Source organism: Polypterus senegalus, chromosome 18 (genome assembly GCF_016835505.1).
Source record: "Polypterus senegalus isolate Bchr_013 chromosome 18, ASM1683550v1, whole genome shotgun sequence".
Lineage (NCBI taxonomy): Eukaryota > Metazoa > Chordata > Cladistia > Polypteriformes > Polypteridae > Polypterus > Polypterus senegalus.
This window is the reverse complement of record NC_053171.1, coordinates 33067438-33086353: the sequence shown is the minus strand read 5'-3', so window position 1 is coordinate 33086353 and position 18916 is coordinate 33067438. Positions and strand designations below refer to the sequence as shown.

The following is an 18916-nucleotide window of genomic DNA, read 5'->3' as shown; positions in this document are numbered from 1 at the left end:
CCTCTCCTCTCGACTCTGGCTCTTGGAGTGGTGGCTGCTGGCTCCTTTTACAGCCTACCCAGAAGTGCTCTAGGTGTTTGATGATCCATTTCTGGCTGCACTTCTGGCTGTGGCGGAAGATTCACCCACATGGTCTCAGGAACCACTGCAGTGCTCCCAGGTGGCACCCCCGGATCCCAACAGGGTCGTAGAGAACTTTATCTCTCATGGAGCCCTGCTGAAATCCGAGGCACCACTGCCACCTGGGGGGCTGCCATCTACAGTCCTGCGGGAGGTACTGTTCAGTCCATGCCTGTTCCCCTGTACCATATACAAAAGAGGCGTCCCGGCCAGGCCATACACCACAATACAAATAAGAAACTACATGCATAAGTAGCTCAGTTTCAGGCAGCTAGGAACTGTTATTGCCAGCAAAGAAAAACCTAAACCACTGTGACTATAGCAGTTTGAAAAACTGAATAGATTTTGATGTATAGAGAGTTTGTTCCGAGCTCTGTTTTTTCCCTTGTCATGTCTGTGCAGGCTAATGCAGGATGTGGCTGCCTGATGCCCAATCTTGGTACAACTTAAAAAGTACATTGTCCTGAAAATTCAACAGACTTTCTAGCTGCTAGCTTTCCTCCTGTTCCCCCTCCTTGCCTTTCCCGGTCTAGTAAGTCTGGAACAAACAGTGTGTGATTATCTCAAGGTGTTCATTACAGAATGCTGATTTAGATTTGAGCTCCTCCTTAACCTCAGGGATTAAAAAACAGTACAGCCAAACCTTGTAATCCAAAACACCACCTGCATAGCAGTGGCAAGCAAATGAAATGTATTCACAGATACACCCATTGGACCAGAAGCTCGCCATGAGTTTCAGTTTATGTGAATAAGTGGCAGATTGTGTTTATGTTGCCAGTGGTCCTCAACAGGTATTTAAGATTATTTTTCTTGGAGCTGGAACTTCACTAAGGATTTAAGTGGTGTGTAGAGTTAGTTTTATAAACAAATAGACATGGCTTCATGTACCAAAATTGTCTCTCTGTATGACTTAATCAGCCACACAATTAATTAAAACTGTCACTGAGTTTTGTTGTGGTGGCAATGCAGTGTGCTTTGAGGTGTGAAAACCCCTTTAGAAAATAAATGTTGATCAAAAGAGGTCCTTCCTACAAATCATTTGATTCTTAACATCAGCCATTGTAGCTTAGCAGGTGCTAGACTTTAAAGGTTGTGTTTGTATATTCCACTGCTTTCATTCAGTCATTTGAATTGTACAAACGTGCAATTTGTGGTATAATTATATCTGATATAATTCAAGGAAGTATTTACAGTCCTTGTTCTGGTTAAACTTCACCCCACCTATTTAACTCACATTTTTTATTAATCAGCAGATCTTTTAATTAAAGTTGGAATTTACCTGATTTGAACTGTTGATCTGACTTTATTTCATTAAAAAAGAAATAGGCGTACATGTTTACATTGGGAAGAGTGGGATTTATCACATTGCAATAACCCATTTAGGTAAAGGGAAGGAGTAGTAGAAGAAATTAATCTCAAATGAATTTCAATCTTCCTGCCTGCATTATGGATCTAAACTAGTATTGCTAGTATTCGTTTTGGAAAATACTGCATTATAACCACTTATGACCCAGATAGAACGTTCTTTCTCACAAGTTAGAACAGATACAGATCAGTATGATACTGTAGTATTTGATTAATCTCATAAAATATTATACATGTTCTACTAAAGCATGCCTCAATATGCCTTGCAGGTTTTTTTTTATCCCCTGTGGGTTAAGATGTACTTTAGAAATGAAAATGCATATTTATATAACATACCATAGAACTGTAGCACAGTACTGTATCTATTTATTTATTTAGCTGATATTTTACTTTTTAATCGCTGCTGGTCAGAAAGGTCTGATACACATTTAAGAAATGTATTCATGCCACATCCCCCTATTCATAGCACCTTGGAGCTAATCCTTATTCTAAATGGACATCTTTTACCTAGTCATAGTTATAGTATTATCAGGTGTATAGAATACTTGCTGTACACTGTTCTAACATGTCAAAGGATGTTTGTTGCCTTTCAAGACCTGCTATAGATATGGGTAAAAGATGCATCTGTTAATGATAATCACGTGTTATTAATTGTACCATTGGAGGCAGTATAATGCATTAAAAGTCTGTGTTTTACTGGATTATGTCTTAAAGATTGCAATGTCTACACAATATGGTACCACTTTCACAATCGCTACAGATTGTTTGCTATAGCATGCACCACACTTTGTCATCCTAGGGTGTATGCCCAAAAGCACAGAGAGAAAACGACCCCTGGGTATGCACAGACTAAGCGAGGATCAAGATAAAGGGTGAATCCAACTTTTCTGGTTGGGTAGCATTTGATCGGAATCCAGCAATAATGCAAAGTCCCAATATACTCGTATGACTTGAATTTTCTGATGACAGTCACAGTTCATGCACACGCTGCTGTTCTAACTAACCACTGTGCTGTCCCAATTTAGATTAAACAAAGGAAATTATTTTGGGATTAAGAAGAGAGTTGAAATGAAAATGAAGACACGTGGTATATCATAATGACTGTGATGGTAAAGGTTTCTCTGAATTTCATGGGTTGTATAAATAGTTTTAATGGTGCTATTCTATATAAAAGCGGTCGGGATTGTCCTTCTGTCCCGTGAGTGCTACGCAGGCATGGAGTTTCACACACGCCCCGTCCATTTTGCAATGCATGATGGGATTTGTAGTTTCGTTTTTCCAGGTAACAGATGATTTTCTACTCCAGACGGTGCGATATCTTCTTCTTCTTTCTTACTATATAAAAGCGGTCGGGACTGTCCTTCCGTCCCGTGAGTGGAAAGCGTAGCGGTATTCCGCTTATCACAGACTTACTACTTGCAGCTTGCGGTACGAAGCGACATTAAGTGAGCAGAGTTCTGGTGCTCCCATCGTTCCCTTGCTTTTGTGCGCGCTGGAAAAATAGACAAAATTATGTCTCTGGAAATAATTAATGTTGATGGAGTACAAATGCCTCACCGCGTAGTAAATATCAGGGGTGTTCAAAAGGGCGACCTCAATATAGAAAAAAAGTTTCAATTTCATCACAAAAATAACAGAAATTACGAGTATTAAAGTAATACCGCTCAAATGCAATATAACCAAATTAATGAGTTTGTATAAAATATCAAATTGATCTACATATTGAATTGCCTTAAGAAGTGGTCAACTTAAAAGTCGGTCGCCTTAAAAGGCGGGTCAGCCAAGTTTAAAAGAAATACTGATTAATACACTTTCAAAAAACAGAGTAAAATAATCAAGAAGTGTAGAGGGGCGATTGTTTGTGTGCTTACAGCATACAAATCTCTAAAACATGTAAAACTAGATGGGGATGGAGAGGAATCTGAGGGTAAGTGAGAGCTAAACCTAAATACATTCATCTCTGTTTACACTATCAGCATTATATCAGAGCAACAAAAACGTTTTCTTAAAACTTTGTGAAAATCAGCTGATTATAAAAGTGACGCAGCTCTTTGTTTAAAGCACCAAGGACACTAGCAGAATAAGACAAGATTTTGATGGTAAATTTCAAGCAGCAAGTGTGCTGGTACAGCTGCCTTAATGTGAAAAGAATCTTAGCTAGTGGGAGATAAGTTACACCACTTAATGGCAGAACCAAAGGTAAAAAAAAACAAAAAAAAACTTTTTTTATTTTTATCTGATGCCTTTTCCTCAGCAGACAACCTCACAAACCCCTATATAAGTACAGTATTGCATAGCAAAGTTACTTATTAACTGCATTATTACTAACTGTGTAAGGCAGGCAACTCAGATAACTTGCTTGTGAGTCACACACTGAGCAACTCACCAGAGCTGAAACCTGAACCAAATGTTTAGTGCTCCAGATGTCACTGCCCCAAATTGGGACTTATAAGAGTATATAATGAAAAGACTGGAAAGGTCTTGTAAAGCAATAGTATTTATTGTAGGGGTTTGTTTGAAGAAAAAAGGTGTTTTTGTACTTTTTTTATATTTTAATGAGAACATGAGCATACACACACTGTATATGAGGTCATGTTACTTAAATTCAGAGATGATGTACTCATCTATATACGTCACCATGACTCTTACCATTAGCAGTTGCTCTTCACGATGATTTGTAAGCTCAGATGGGCAAAGTGGAACAGAAGATAAGATGACATATTCATACAACATGTATGTGTATGTATACATAAACAAAAAAACATGAAAATATTTTCTACAAGGTACATACACTACAGGTTACTTTCTACAGTATTGCAAGTTTCCTAGAGAAAAGCTTAACAGATTCAGTCAAGACGTGTGCAGTGGTTTGACATGGCAGAAACAAAAGCTCTCTCACTTGGAGAAATTTTTTTTCACCAAACCAGGTTCACCTAACTGCGTTATTCAGAGATAATAAATGACCACAACCTACAGAGGTCAGGTAGGTAAAACAGGCAAAGTCATGTCCCAAGCACCTCACCATCTTCCCCCATCTCCAACACAAGAGATTAGTTTATCATGGAAGCATCTCAACATTGACAGAAAGTAGAGTGATGTCTCCATAGACTACAAGGTTGTTGATTTCATTGATCTGTTGAATACGGTACTTGTATTCAAAAAGATGGCTTCTGTTTACAGCAACACGGAAACTGTCTTGAGCGCACATGATTTTTATCTGTAAATTGAATATATAGAAATCATTATAACTTCTGTAAATGACAGAGAGCAGTTTTTACACAAATACCCCCATCTCAGCAGCTTTGATTTTCACCCTAAAATTCTGGTACCTCATCTGCATCCCCCACACATATTAAGTAAAGTCCAGCCAGGCACTTTCCTCTTGGGCAAGGCTTAGTTAGACATTTGTGGTAATCTATACATTTAGTTTAATACCTGTGACATTATCAACACTGCCCTTTCTGCATCTGTCCTGTCTTTTGGCATGTATTTATCCCCTTAAATATCTCCCTTAACATATTAATATACATAATAAAAATTGAGAATATTAATTTAAAAGAAGGTTATTGAAAAACTGTCAGACTCACAGAATACATTGTTTTGCTAAATTCATTGCTGTGTTAGGAAAGAAAATATACTCTGGATCAAGTGCATTCTTGTTATTGAAACTATCCTCCTTCCTCTTAGACAAGGAAGCGGTGCCTGCCATACAGCCAGGAGTCGAAAAGAGAGCAACTGGGAGTCAAGTTTCAGACTTATGTAGACCACATACTATACCTCAAAGCGTTGGCCTTCTGCAAAAGGGAAGTTGGGTATATCCCTCTCCTCCTTGCCCCATTTTTCATCAATCATGCTATTCCGCACCAGAGCCCTTTGACCTGCCTCCTTAAAGCGAGGATTAAAGTGAAATATGATATCATTGCCTCTCTTGATGTCAATGGCAAACCTGCAAGAAATGTACAACTTTATCAGCATGGAGGAGGCTCTTAATTGCTTCTTATCCAGAAAAAGCATGCAGGGCTCCTCCACCCTGATCAAAACATCCTTCTAGAATAAATTAAGTGACAGTCTGTACCAAACAATTATGCCATGAAGAACTAGGTTGAAAAGAGCTACTACCTGAAAATCACATTTTTGTCTAACTAATGTGAAACTCATCTAAGATAGTCTGATCACTCAGACTGACATTTCAACCAAGCAATCCTCACTTATGTTGCACTCTTTTCAAAAAAGAGTAACACCACAAGGCTCTTTGCCGAGAACACTCACTAAATGGAGGGTATAGTCATCTTTTCCTACTAGTTACAAAGCAATATAGCTAAGGTATATCTAGAAGACAGTTTCTAAATGAGGTGCAATTCTCAGATATTTTCTCTTCATTTTCCACTCTGTAATTAAGAAGGGAGACTTTTCCCACATATACTTGGGAGATGGTTCCTCTGCTCTGTTGATTTACATCTAAGGCAACTAGTATGGTGCTTCTACCAAATCACAGTTTATGTCTTTGTTATCTGTATATTTCTTTACTCACCACTAGTGGCATTCCTGCATTAGGTGCCAGTGAAGCACAGCCTCGCAAAATACTGTGCAAAATAAGTAATAAGTATCCCTCAGTAATTTAACCTATTATTCAAATGTTTATAACAATCCTCAGCTCTGTCTTCTTAAGCATTTGTTTCAGTTTTCAGTTATATGCTCAATGTAATTACTTATCAAATTGACTTCATGTTCTGTGTAGCAAACCTGTTGCTGGTTGAGGGTCCAGACTAACTGGCCCTGCAGCGTTCTGTATACCCTTAGGCGTGTATGCACATGTGCAACCAGAACTTTCTAGTTTACATAGGAGGCCTGAAGGTCATCACTCATATTAAAAAGAGGAACATCTGTTGTTGTTTTTTTTTTTTTTGTTAATCATGTGTTTGCAATTCTGCTTCAAAGTTTTCCCCCTTGATTATTATACAACAATAATGGCGCACTGCACAATAACATGCAGTGAATACACTTGACTTGATCATTCCTAGTTTTCATCCTCTTTCTCTGTACGTTTAGCATTTGTTTGCTCAGAGATTGATGCGCTTGCTGCTTCTTGAGCAGCTCTTCTTTTCTCCACCCTAGCAACCCACTTCTTCTCTTCTTTCGTTGGCATCTTTTCGTGTTTAAACTGATTAAGTCAGTGTTTGTGTTGCAATTACTTAGTACGTTTTCCTTAATATTTCATCTTATGCTGGCACTTGAGGTCAATTGAAGACTTAAGGTATGAAGGTGGTAGGGGAAGTGACGGTGAAGGTGGTAGGGATGAGAATGGCACCCGTACACATGCGCTGTACGGCTGCCCTGCTGGCCGCTGCTGAGAGTTGATTCTACAACCAAATAAAATAAAAATAAAAAGAGGACTAACCTTGGAGGTCAATCATCCCTTGGGATTAATAAAGTATCTATCTATCTATCTATCTATCTATCTATCTATCTATCTATCTATCTATCACCCTGAAAGCGGATAGTAGACGTCACATAGTACAGTATGTACCAAATTTAAGGTCAATAGTTCAAACGGTTTGCGAGCTACAGGTGATTTAAAATCCAAACAGACAGCGACAGTAGCGTATTATATAAAAAGACCAGCAAACTCATGCGAAAAGTCCAGTTCAATTTCCTCTTCCAAAATTAGCCCCAGCAATAAAGAAAGAAAAAGAGATCAATATCAGGAATGCATTTTTTACACGTCATCTTGATTTTCACCCATCACTGAAGATGGCCGCACCAAATTCAAAAAAGCCACCACAGTTTCAACATTGTGAAAAACAAGCCAGCAGGATCAGAGTGCTGTTTCAAAGAAGCACAGAATACTGGAGCAGAAATAACAAGTATGTCTGTAAAATATTGTGTTTCAGTTCATAGCTGGCCTTGCTTTGACAAGCAAATAGCTGGTCACATAGTACTGCGTTTGTCAACCTTTAAGTATTTGTGACTCGAGTTTTCATAACAGTTTTAATCGAGCCCCCCTAACGTTTTTTGAAAGGAGTCCACTAATACCAATTTGTTCTTTTTTAATGAATGATATATCATAGATGCATATTTTATTATACCTACTTAACTTTTATCGACATTTATCTAACTCTATATTTATTTTTCTAGTATCAGAATGTAGTTTAAGTTTATTTTTCACTTTTTATGTTTCACTTTTCACCTTACCTTTCTATTTTCTGACATGGGTTTGTTTAATTCAGCGTTTCTCAACCTTTAAGTATTTGCGGCCCGAGTTTTCATAATAGTTTTAATCGCGCCCCCCTTAACATTTTTTTGAAATGTAGATGCATATTTTATTATACCTACTTAACTTTTATCGACAGTTATCTAACTCTATATTTATTTTTCTAGTATCAGAATGTAGTTTAAGTTAATTTGTTTTAGTTTTAATAGATGCATGTTTCATACTTTTGATTCTTGTTTTCTTTTTTTCACATCTTCGCGCCCCCTTTTGTTACTTCGTGCCCCCCTAGGGGGTCTGCCCCACAGATTGAGAACCACTGGCATAGTAGTTAAACCTTCTACTAGACAAGCAGTGTGCAGTGTGAGTCATGAACTTTGTGTCGTCTGTGTATTGTTTCCTTGTTACTGTGGCATGTTCTTTTTCACTTCTAAACTGTTTGATTCTGCAGTTGAGGTGTCTCAGTTTCAGTTTAGGCTGTTCATAGCTAACATATTTTCCGAAGCAGCTGGTGATTGTGAGGCTCTCTCTCTCTCTCTCTTTTTTTTATAGCATTTAAGACTAAATGGCTCTGTTTTGTCAGATGACAACAATGTCAGAGTTATCACAATGATGTATCGTCAGTTGAGACAGACTAAGCACCAGCATCACAATCTCAGTCAGTCAGTCATTATCCAACCAGCTATGTCCAAACACAGGGTCACGGGGGTCTGCTGGAGCCAATCCCAGCCAAGTCAGGGCTCAAGGCAGAAACAATTCCCCGGGGAGGGCACACGCACATACACACCCACACACCAAGCACACACGAGGGACAATTTAGGATCGCCAATGCACCTAACCTGCATGTCTTTGGAGGGTTGGAGGAAACAGGGAGACAGGGAGACTCCACGCAGGGAGGACCCTGGAAGCAAACCCAGGTCTCCTTACTGCGAGGCAGCAGCGCTACCACTGCGACACCCATTACAATTTTTGATTGATTTTTTTTTTCTAACATGAACATTAACTTGCATGTTTCACTAGTCATTAGCAGAAGAGAGACAGATAATATTAGTTAGGTAAATTAATGTTTATGGTAGAGAATTCTGCATGCATATAGAAAAATTTTGGTGTGGCACCATCACTGAAAAAAACTCCTGCTGTCAGCCTACTATACCAACTTGGAAGTTAAATTTCAACATTTGTAGTAGAAATAGAATTATGGATATATAAAAAAATGTCTCCATGGCTGCGGTGGGTTGGCACCCTGCCCGGGATTGGTTCTTGCCTTGTGCCCTGTGTTGGCTGGGATTGGCTCCAGCAGACCCCCGTGACCCTGTGTTCGGATTCAGCGGGTTGGAAAATGGTTGGTTGGTTGGTTGTCTCCATGGACTATGAATGTCCGAAATACATAAGTTACGTTATTTTGACTGATTTTGCATAAAGAATATCTTGGTTGACTTTTTTCATTTCAAATTTAGGAACCTGCCAAATCCAGAAAAAAGATAGATAGCTTCCCTGTAAATGATGAAATTTCATTTCAGAAATATGGCATACAGTATGTTACATTTTCATGTTATGGGTAATATTGGAAATAGGAGCGTCCCAGTAAGACGTTTCCTGTAAACTTCCTTCTGAGTGGTGGCTGTGAGTTGAAGAATTTGGAGATAACTTTGTAAAAAGGTTTTGCAAAGTTGTAACACAATAATATTAATTTCAACTCAAAATAGAAGTTTGTGGTTGCTTTATATTTGAAGCAATGTGAAATCCACTAAATATTTTTATTTGCTTTTTATTTTTACAGAAAAAAGAGCAAATCTTTGTTTAGAAAACAATATTGGCCCTTACATTACTCCTAAAGCTCCACCTATACAGAACATGAAAAGAAAAAAAATAGGACGGTGTGATATCTCAAAAGACAATTCTGAAAATTGCTAACGCACATGAACAGGGGAACTGGTGAACAGAATACTAAACCGGAAAGGCCGATGTCACATTATGTTACCTCTAGTTGTAGGGTATGTAAGGATAGCTGACTGCAATCGCTGATCTTGTCGCTGGGCCATGTCAATTTAAATAATTAAAAATCTCTGGACATGTCACATTTACTGATCATGTACTGACTGTCCAGCACAGTCATGCTCACCACATTTTCTGACAGCCAATTGTGCACTGTGTGACAAAGCTGGTGCTGTTCAAAGGGATAATAGCTGCTGCTAGTTCATCAGCAGTCTCAGCCCTTTACTTCTTTTTTCCCTTCTGTTATGGTATGTAAAACATGAGACATTAGAAACATTAGAAAGACAAGCATCTGTTCTGCCTGTGAGGTTCAAAACATGCTTGTTCCTTATTTCTCATTGCTGCCTTCTAAGCATTGTATTTCTGGATGAGCATTCATTGCTTTTCAGGTCTCCTTCACATACTGCCTGCCCTTAAGATCAAGACAAAATGAATCCTGTTTGGTTTAATTGTAGTGAGTCACAGACTAGTTGTAGTGAATCATTAGGTATGTCGTCACATCAGGCAATTAACTTCACAGGAGCACACCATCAATGGCCTTCGTCTAAGATTCTGTAAAGAAGGCTATGACTGAAACCTACTGCAATGGTTGTGTAAAGAGTCATAGGCTTAAGAACAGTGTATCCTATAGGTGGCACCATCTTCTACCATGAGACAGAGTTAAACATACAGTATTGTTCATTTCAGATGTTGTTTAAATTATTCAACTTTTTTTTTATTAACATGTTTAGATTGCATCCTTAATAAATGTCACTTAATCTGAGGGTAAGGATCTGTGCTGGTATCTGTAAGGCTGCCGGTTCAAATCCCATTAGTGCCAGAAGGGATTGTACCCTGTTGGGCCCTTGAGCAAGGCCGTTAACCTTAAAAAATTGCTCCAGGGGTACCGTATGACGGCTGACCCTGCACTCTGGCCTCCAAAGGTCATGTGAAAAAACAACTTGGGGATTAACATAGTATACCATGTACCGAATACTAAATAATCTTGATGAATCTCAAGGGTTAGACTAGAATTTGGATTGTAGTCATAACAGCTCTGCATATACAGTATATTTGTTATTCAGAGTCACTGGTTAAATACCAAACAGACAGCATCTGCTGACCAGTTATGCCAGTTATGATTAATAGATTTAGTAGAAGAGAATAAGTCAATATAAATGTGTAGTAATACTGACCTTTGAGCATCGAGTTTAACTTCTCCCACAATGGTGAACACTGTTTTTTTGACAAGGACATTGGGGAATGGCATATTGTAAGGAAGAGGCTGTAGAAAAGACAGGACTAGAGTAAAAAAAAAATATCCAGAATAATAATCTATTCACAAATATTTGAACCCTGGGCACTGCAACAACCATAGCTGACCCTATGAATACAAATAATATTGTTCTTTTCAATGCTATCAGCATAAATTATGCTTATTGTAATTTTGCATGTTGTACTGTAATTATAATCATGATAAACATTAGAACAATCTTGATGACAGCATGCTATTCAGCAAAGCTCATGAAACCTATCCACCAACAGTTATTTCTCAAAAACGACATCAACTCAGCTTTTGAAGATGCAAATAACTATTAATATCTTATACACTACTTGATAACTTATTTCATGCTGTAACCAGGGGATTGGTAAGACAAAATTATACTCTGATTCAAGTAGCTTTCAATTTTCTAGTCTGTTCTTGCTTTTTGTAGTAAAGGGTAACAAAATAACAACGCCCATCCTGGCAGTACTGGGAATAGGCCAACTCTAGATAGAATGTCAGTTCATTACAGTTTATTCTCTATTCTCAGTTACTCCAGGTGTAATTTAATCTCCCAGCATTCATAAAACAGGGAAAGTCCAATTGTGGCTACTGAGACTAGACAGTGTGTGCAGCTCACTACAACTTATAAAACTCACTGGGGTAAAATTGAGCAAACGTTTATTTATAATCATTTTATGCTTTGCTTCCTATATTCAGCTTCAACTAAAAACAATACTAACCAGTGGTCCTGACTGAACTGGAGCACTAGGTGGTGTTTGTCCAGGGAAAGACCCACCAGGCTGTAATGGCCATGCCTGACCCCCTGGAGAGCCAGGGAACTGCCCTCCACTTGCATTGGGTTGTCCTGGCTGCCCTGGCAACAATGGCCAAGCGGGCTGTCCTTGAGGGGCACTGTTTGATCCGGCTGGATACATTGCGTCTGAAAGCTGTAGAAGAGATAAATTAGTTACTTTGAGATACTCATCATTTTATATTGACAGATTGATCTAAGATAGCAATTTAAACTTTTTTTTTCCTGATGTGGCTACCTCAGATAAGTAAATACATTGAACTGCCATGTTTTTGGGGATGAGTGATTTTTATGAGAAGGCAGCACACATGCACTGTTAGAAACAGGTATAGCAGACAGGAGAAGTTAAATTTTGAATGTTTTCAAATATAAAATGAACACAAGATATGAGTCCATATAATCTGTAATATGAAATCAGATTACAAATTAGAAACATTTAGAAAAAAGAGTAAGTCAGGAATTACAGAATTATAAGAAACAAATTAGTCCAAAGATAGAAAAAAGAATAACCTATAGGATTATAAACAAGCAAATAGGTCATAGGTACCAAAAGTCCATGCAAATAATTTAGAAATTAAGAAAAGTAAAACATCTTACTGAAAACCCGTCCATATTTTCACCCTGAAATGGAAAGTATTAAATCAATTAATATTATTCTTATAACATAATACATGGTAAAAGGATGACAGATAAGGGTGTGAAGTTATTGCACATATTTAGGATTGATTTATTGTTTAAAGAAATATGCTACCAAGTTCCACCCACTTAACGAGAACAGGTTTCTCACAACCTTTATAGTTTATTGGAGGTTTCCTTTATATAAAAGATAAAAGGGCTGATACAATAGTCTGACCCGTAGTGCTGATGATGTGTTTATAGGTCACTACTGTCACATGTACAGAGTACGGGGAAATTCTTATTTTCATGTGCTAATCAGCATGCAACATGTCATCACTCTCCAGTACCATGATTATTGAGTACAACTACCTTAGAAACTTCAGTGAGTTCCTTACCTTACTAAATCTCAGAACAAATGAACAAAGTAAGGAAATGACAGTTCCCCAAAATGAAAGAGGAGAGCATTTTCTCCAACTGGGTGTACTTTTGGTGAAAGTGATTCACAAATCATAACAGTACAATGGTTTCCATAGTTCTGTATTTGGAGCACAAAGTAGTGTTGTGACCTATCCCATGGAAACTCAGTGATGGTATAGCAGTATTGTGGTGTACAGTCCAGTCTTTTAGATTCTTGGCCACAGTGCTATTACGTTAAGTACTGTGATCCTGAAACATATCTCAAGATATTCACATACAGGTCTATCACCTGGGAAAGAGCACAGACACAATTAGCCTGTCAATGAAATTCTCTGTATTAACATAGCACTAGTTCTTTTGCTGAGACACCAGTCTCCACCCTAAGGTTCTAACACAACTTATAGGGCAGGACCTGGGTGCAAATGACATGGAGCCTTCATGCAATCTATTGTGATCTGTGAACAGAGCTTAAGGGAAGGGCGTATCAAGTTTCAGGTTGTACAGACAACGGTATGCAGCCCATGCTGGTATTTCAATACAATATGTAAGTGGCTTGTGAGCGAGATAGGGTGTGAACCGTAGCCATCCAGGAGCGGCTGACCCACGGCATTGAGAGGAGCCAATGGAGGTGGTTACGGCATCTGATACAAATGCCTCCTGAACGCCTTCCTATGGAGTTTTTACAGGCACGATCGACTAGGAGGAGACCCTGGGGAAGAACAAGATCTTACTGGGAAGATTAAATCCCCCAGATGGTCTGAGAACACCTTGGGATCCCACCGTATGAGTTGGCAAGTGTGCCTGGGGAAAGGGACAGATGGGCCTTACTGCTAAGACTGTTGCCCCTGCAATCCATTTTCAGATAAGAGGTGAAAAATGAAATGAGATTTTGCAAAATTATATATATGTTGTGGAGCCGACCCGGACACAGACAGGCGGACATGTTGTTACTCACCACCACACGTTTTATTTACAATATTTACAAATAAATTAATGGTCACTCAGACCCAGTTCCGTGCACAAAACAACCCCAACACTCAGTCCTGGCCACTCTAATGCCTTTCTTCGGGTTGTCTCCACTCTCCTCTCTTGCCTTGTCCTCTTCCACCCGACTCTAGCCTTGAATGAAGGGAGACGGCCCCTTTTATACACTCCTGGACGAGCTCCAGGTGGTTCCCGGCATTCCCCTCTTGGCCACGCCCCAGCGTGGCGGAAGTGCCGGCTGTTCTCCAGGCAGCTCTCCGGGTGTCCATCTAATTCTTCAAGGCGTCCCGGCTGGGTCGTGGCCCCTGGCATCCTCGACAATATATCATTACAATATTCATTTTAGTTTTTTTAAAGTGATTTTGGTTCAGAGTGGTACATTAATTATCAAATGCAAAGCAGCATATAAATAAAGCACAAAATAATATGCAGCATGTTCAGGGATCTTGGTTTGAATTTTCTTTTAGTCCCCGTCTAGAAGAGTTTGCATATTCGCCCCATATTCATATACATCTGTTCTCTAGTTTCCTCACATATTACGAAGACTTGCATGATGTACTGTACCAACTGGTAATTTTAAATTACCCTGGCCTGTACAGAGTTTGTTCCTTCCTTCTAAGCAACATAGCCAGGATTGTCTACATCACTTTACTACCTTGTAATAAAATATGCAAGTTCAATAAGTTGATAGATGGTCATTCAACATGCTGAAAGTCAGACGGCAATGAAGCAGAGAAAAACAAAAAAAACATTAAAAACTTCTAAAAAGTGTACCTCCTTGAGGCCACAGTTTTTCATAAAAGATCTGTTTTGCTTAAGCAGTATAACCACCCAGCCGCTCCTTAGACAGACTACAATGCACAGCGAGCACCAACAGGCAAATGTCCCAGACTGTGCAGTGGTCTAGATGATTTTTCCAACAGAAATGCTGGACTAGTTCCCTCTTTGTGGTATTCTGGAACGATGTCATAACAAACATGCAAAAAATAAAAAAAACAGCACTGTCTGTTAACTCGAGACAGATTTTTTTTTTTTCTTATTTCAGCAAAGCCACTTGATGTGATGCATTGCTTCACTTACTGAGTCATTTAAATAGCCCTATTAAATACTTTTTTGAATATGTTCATTTTAAAAATATTCCTTCAGTGCCCGGACTATGTGTGCCTAAGAAGAATGCTAATTAAAATAATATTGTACTACACATTCTCAGCCCTGAACTGGATTAAGCATGTTTGAAAATAGATGGTACTGTACTTTTGTACAAAGTAAATACCCTTTCTGCTTACTTCATGTAAATAAGGAATGGGTATAAGCAAATAATGTTGTAATATTTTGTCTAGCTGACTTTTTTAAGAAAAAGTAGTGATGTAGAATACTCAGTCACAGTAACTGAATAGTATAGAAAAATGCTTTCCTAAGAATGCAATGCTATCCAACTATTAAAGTTCAGTTCAGTTTCTGTTTCTTTTGAATTCTTGAAAGGAATACTCCACCCAAAAGTTATATTTTTAATATGTTACCCATGTAGTGTTTAGTGATATCTGAAAAAAAATATTAATCTTGTGTTTTTATGCAGAATGGACAGAAAAAAATGTATGATATAATAGAAACCAATAGTAACCAGTGCTGTACAACAGCAAACAATGTGAAAAATGTCCATGGAGAAAAGAAAAAACAATGTCACGTTACTCATGTCATGTAATCCACGCAGTTATCTAGTTGTATGCATAAAACGTTTAAAACACATTTTTGTTTTTTTTTGCTAAAATATTGCTAAATAATTATTTCTGCACATCATAAACAGCAAACTAAAGCCTCATGGAAGTCAGTTTTTGGAATTGAAGTCCTGCCTGTGCCCCTCATTCATCCTGTCACGAATTCAAAAAGTGTCCCCCATGAGGCTTCAGTTTCCTGTTTATTTGCACCAAGTATTCTACAAGTAACTATTTAACAATATTTTAGCAAAAAATGTATGTGTTGTGCATGTTTTTTGCATACAGCCTGTGAAGGAACTCATGGATGGATTGATGAATCGACAAGGGTGGTTAGTGGAACTTTTCCCTGCTGGGAAGACACTACAGTGAATGGGCAGTGAAGGACTGCCTGTTGGAGAAGTACGTTAGCCCAGTGAGCTGGGTGTCCTTACTCTGCTGAGGCTGCTCCAGTTCGGTGTTTCCCTGCCCTCATCTATCTGACCCAGATAATAATAATAATAATAATAATAATCTTTGCAATTATATAGCGCTTTTCTCACTACTCAAAGCGCTCAGCAATTACAGGTTAAGGGCCTTGCTGAAGGGCCCAACAGAGCAGAGTCCCTATTGGCAATTTACAGGATTCGAACTGGCAACCTTCCGATTGCCAGTGCAGATCGCTAGCCTCATATGTGCTTCCAATGTATTCTGCTAATGTACCAGAAGTATTTCGGAGTTCCACTTTAAAGGAAGCATGTCACTTTGTGTTTACATTAACCTAAATTGTATATTTTTCTGTTAACAATTTAACAATATCAAGTTCATTTGAAAGTACAGAAAATATTTTCTATTTCTTTGATGCCGTAAATGTCAATGTATATTCTTTTATTTATCTCAGTACTGTTAATGTTAATATTGCAGCCTCTTCTGATGGACTCTTATTGTGAGCCTTCTCTCCACATCCCTCCTCTTGCTAAATCCATTCAGTCCATCTTCATGGTCATGGTCTATCTACATTTAGCACCCTTTAATTTTCATTTATTTCTTGACCCTTGTATGTTTTCCATTTGTCTTAGTTTGTTCCCCCCTGATTTTAGCACAATCTTTTGACTCACAGCTTCAGAGTCCTGGGTTCAAATCTTAGTCCCAACATTGTATGTGTAGAGCAGAGCAGAGAGTGTTCTCCCCTTGTCTGAGTTTTTCAACCTTTACTCCCAGGAGATGCAGATTAGCTTAATTTAAATAAACTCTAAACTAAATCTCCATGATTGATAGTGTATGTCTAGTAATGGACTGGTGTCCCATCAAAGACTGACATACGCCCCCCTGAAATTCATAAGGAGGTTAAAACATGCATGTTGCCTACTGTATATAGAGGGATTCATGTACTGCTGTCTATCATAATGCTTCAAGTTATGTTTTGTGTGCTCTGCACAGTGCCTTGTGATGCTCTGTTTTGTGACAAATGCAAAAAAAATAAATAAAAGCAATGATTGATTCAAATGAGTCATGGTCAAACAGCGCAAGAGAAGGCTGACTGAATTACTTCCTCAGTTTGATTCAGATGCCTCTGTGCTATATCCCTAGGAACAGCTTGTTCATTATGATGGGCCTGTCCAAAAAAGCCACCATAAAAATGCTGATTCTTCTGTATCTTCTACTGACTACATGACGTGCATGAGAGGAGCATCTCATTGTTTGTATTAAACACCTTTCAAGCTCTGCATAGTCATCAGTCTTTGTCTTAGATCTGTCCAATATATTGAAATACAAGCATTCATAAAGAAAGGTATGCACAGGTATGAACTGCATGCATGTTTATTAAAAATAATAGTAAGAAAAAGTACTTCTTAGGATGCACAACAATGGACTGACTCCTTCCTTGTACCAGACGCTGGCTGCCTTCAGCAATGAATCTTATTCAATGAAATGTACGTGGCTTTCAAGAGTTTTTTTTTTTTTGTTTTGTTAATTTATTTTAAACCTACAAATTGAATTTAGTAACCCTAAAAGGGACTTCTAAATAGGCAAAAAAATGTATTTTAGTCTAGACTCTTAGTAATCAGGAGGCTGTTGCATTGGTAGATTACTCAAAATACAGTGCTCATCAACTATTTAAAGTCTAACTTGCAATAGCTGTGCATAACTACCATATTTGGTCCCTGATTGTTGCTTAGTTTAGAGGGTTTTACAGCAAACATATTATTAAAAAATGAACTAAGATTTAGAGATTAATTTGAGAACGCATTTGTAAACAGTTCCTATCCAGCTTTACCTTTTCTTCCCAAGAAGTGCCTGTTACATTAATGACTGTAGATGACAGAATATGTTCCGTTCCTGTCTTAAACTCCAGTTTCCACGAATTTCTAATGGAGTAGTATTAAAGCCAAGTGTCAAGTACTTAAGTGCTGCCCAAAACTATACGAACTAGGTAACATTAAAAAAAAATGTTACTACATTTAAAGACAAATGCATGTTCCATATCATTTCAAATTGGAATAAAGCTCCTTAAGGGCGTCTTTTCAAAACTTTTCTTTAACATTTTATATACAGTATCAGTATTTTAAATATGGCTCTCTATTCGCCTTGCTCTCTTTGTCTGGCCGGGGGCTGAATAATGACTTTTAAAGCAGTCTGTTTTGTTTTTTTCTTAGTTGCTTCCGTTTTCATGTTTTGCGTGCGAATATAAAAAAGGGAATTCTGGACTCGACCCAGAAAGCGGGTGTCGCGGCTGTCCTGTTCATCACAATGGTTTATATTTCGCACTATTGTCCTTTAAGGGCTATTTGTTTTGTATATCAGTAGATTACACGGTTGTTTACAGTGACGGCGCGAGGCGGTGGAGATTCGGAATTTGTAATTATCTCCCCTCCTATTTTTTTACTTTGTTTTTCTGTCTTCCATTCTGGGAGACAACTGGATTGCTTTATTTCTACTTCTTCTTGTTCTGCTTCATTAATATCACAAAGTTGTAAGCATTGCAACCGTTTGTTTTGTTAACTCCTCTGCTCTGGACGCCCCTGACCTGATCTTAATCCAAACAGACTCCAGCTACAGTAAGAGATCAAACACTAGATCGAACCAGTCCAAAAAATTCCGAAATTCAAACTTGAAATCAAATTCATCCTTACCTGCTCGGATCAGTGGAGTTGATCACAGTTCTGCAAGTCGAACCCTGCACTGCGCCGAGCCTAAGCGCGGTTGCTAAATAAGAAGCAGACGCTCTGCCGCGCCCTCCGAAACCAGCGCAACCAGATTTTTTGGAAGGGCCACGCCCTGACTGTAGTGGAACCTGTCGGAAAGTGTTGAAAATATTTCAGGGACAAGCTGCCTACTGTCTTTCCGTTTTTTCCGTGAACGATTTCATTATAAATTCTCGTCCTCTTTTAAAGGAAAAAACGGAATCGTTAGATGCGTACAGTTTAGGGCATTGCATCAGGTGCTGATAAGCAGAAAGT

At 38.4% G+C, this 18916-nt stretch overlaps 1 protein-coding gene across 1 annotated transcript; it reads right to left on the bottom strand.

The window, feature by feature from the left end:
- Positions 1–3964: 3964 nt before the first annotated feature.
- On the bottom strand, positions 3965–18695 carry lgals3b (lectin, galactoside binding soluble 3b). Its single transcript, XM_039741228.1, has 6 exons — positions 18590–18695; positions 12343–12366; positions 11675–11881; positions 10864–10952; positions 5263–5431; positions 3965–4702 (listed from the first exon to the last, which is right to left on the bottom strand). Exons 2-6 carry the CDS (start codon positions 12355–12357, stop codon positions 4544–4546), a joined length of 639 nt encoding a protein of 212 aa, XP_039597162.1. The 5' UTR covers positions 12358–12366; positions 18590–18695; the 3' UTR covers positions 3965–4543.
- Positions 18696–18916: the final 221 nt, after the last annotated feature.

What these genes read in the sequence shown, in the direction of transcription:
- lgals3b (XM_039741228.1), bottom strand. An exon ending in GTTAAACTCGATGCTCAAAG is followed by an intron (nt 5,432 to 10,863) that starts GTCAGTATTACT and finishes CATTTCTTGCAG; the next exon opens with GTTTGCCATTGACATCAAGA. An exon ending in CAGAAGGCCAACGCTTTGAG is followed by an intron (nt 4,703 to 5,262) that starts GTATAGTATGTG and finishes TTCAATTTACAG; the next exon opens with ATAAAAATCATGTGCGCTCA.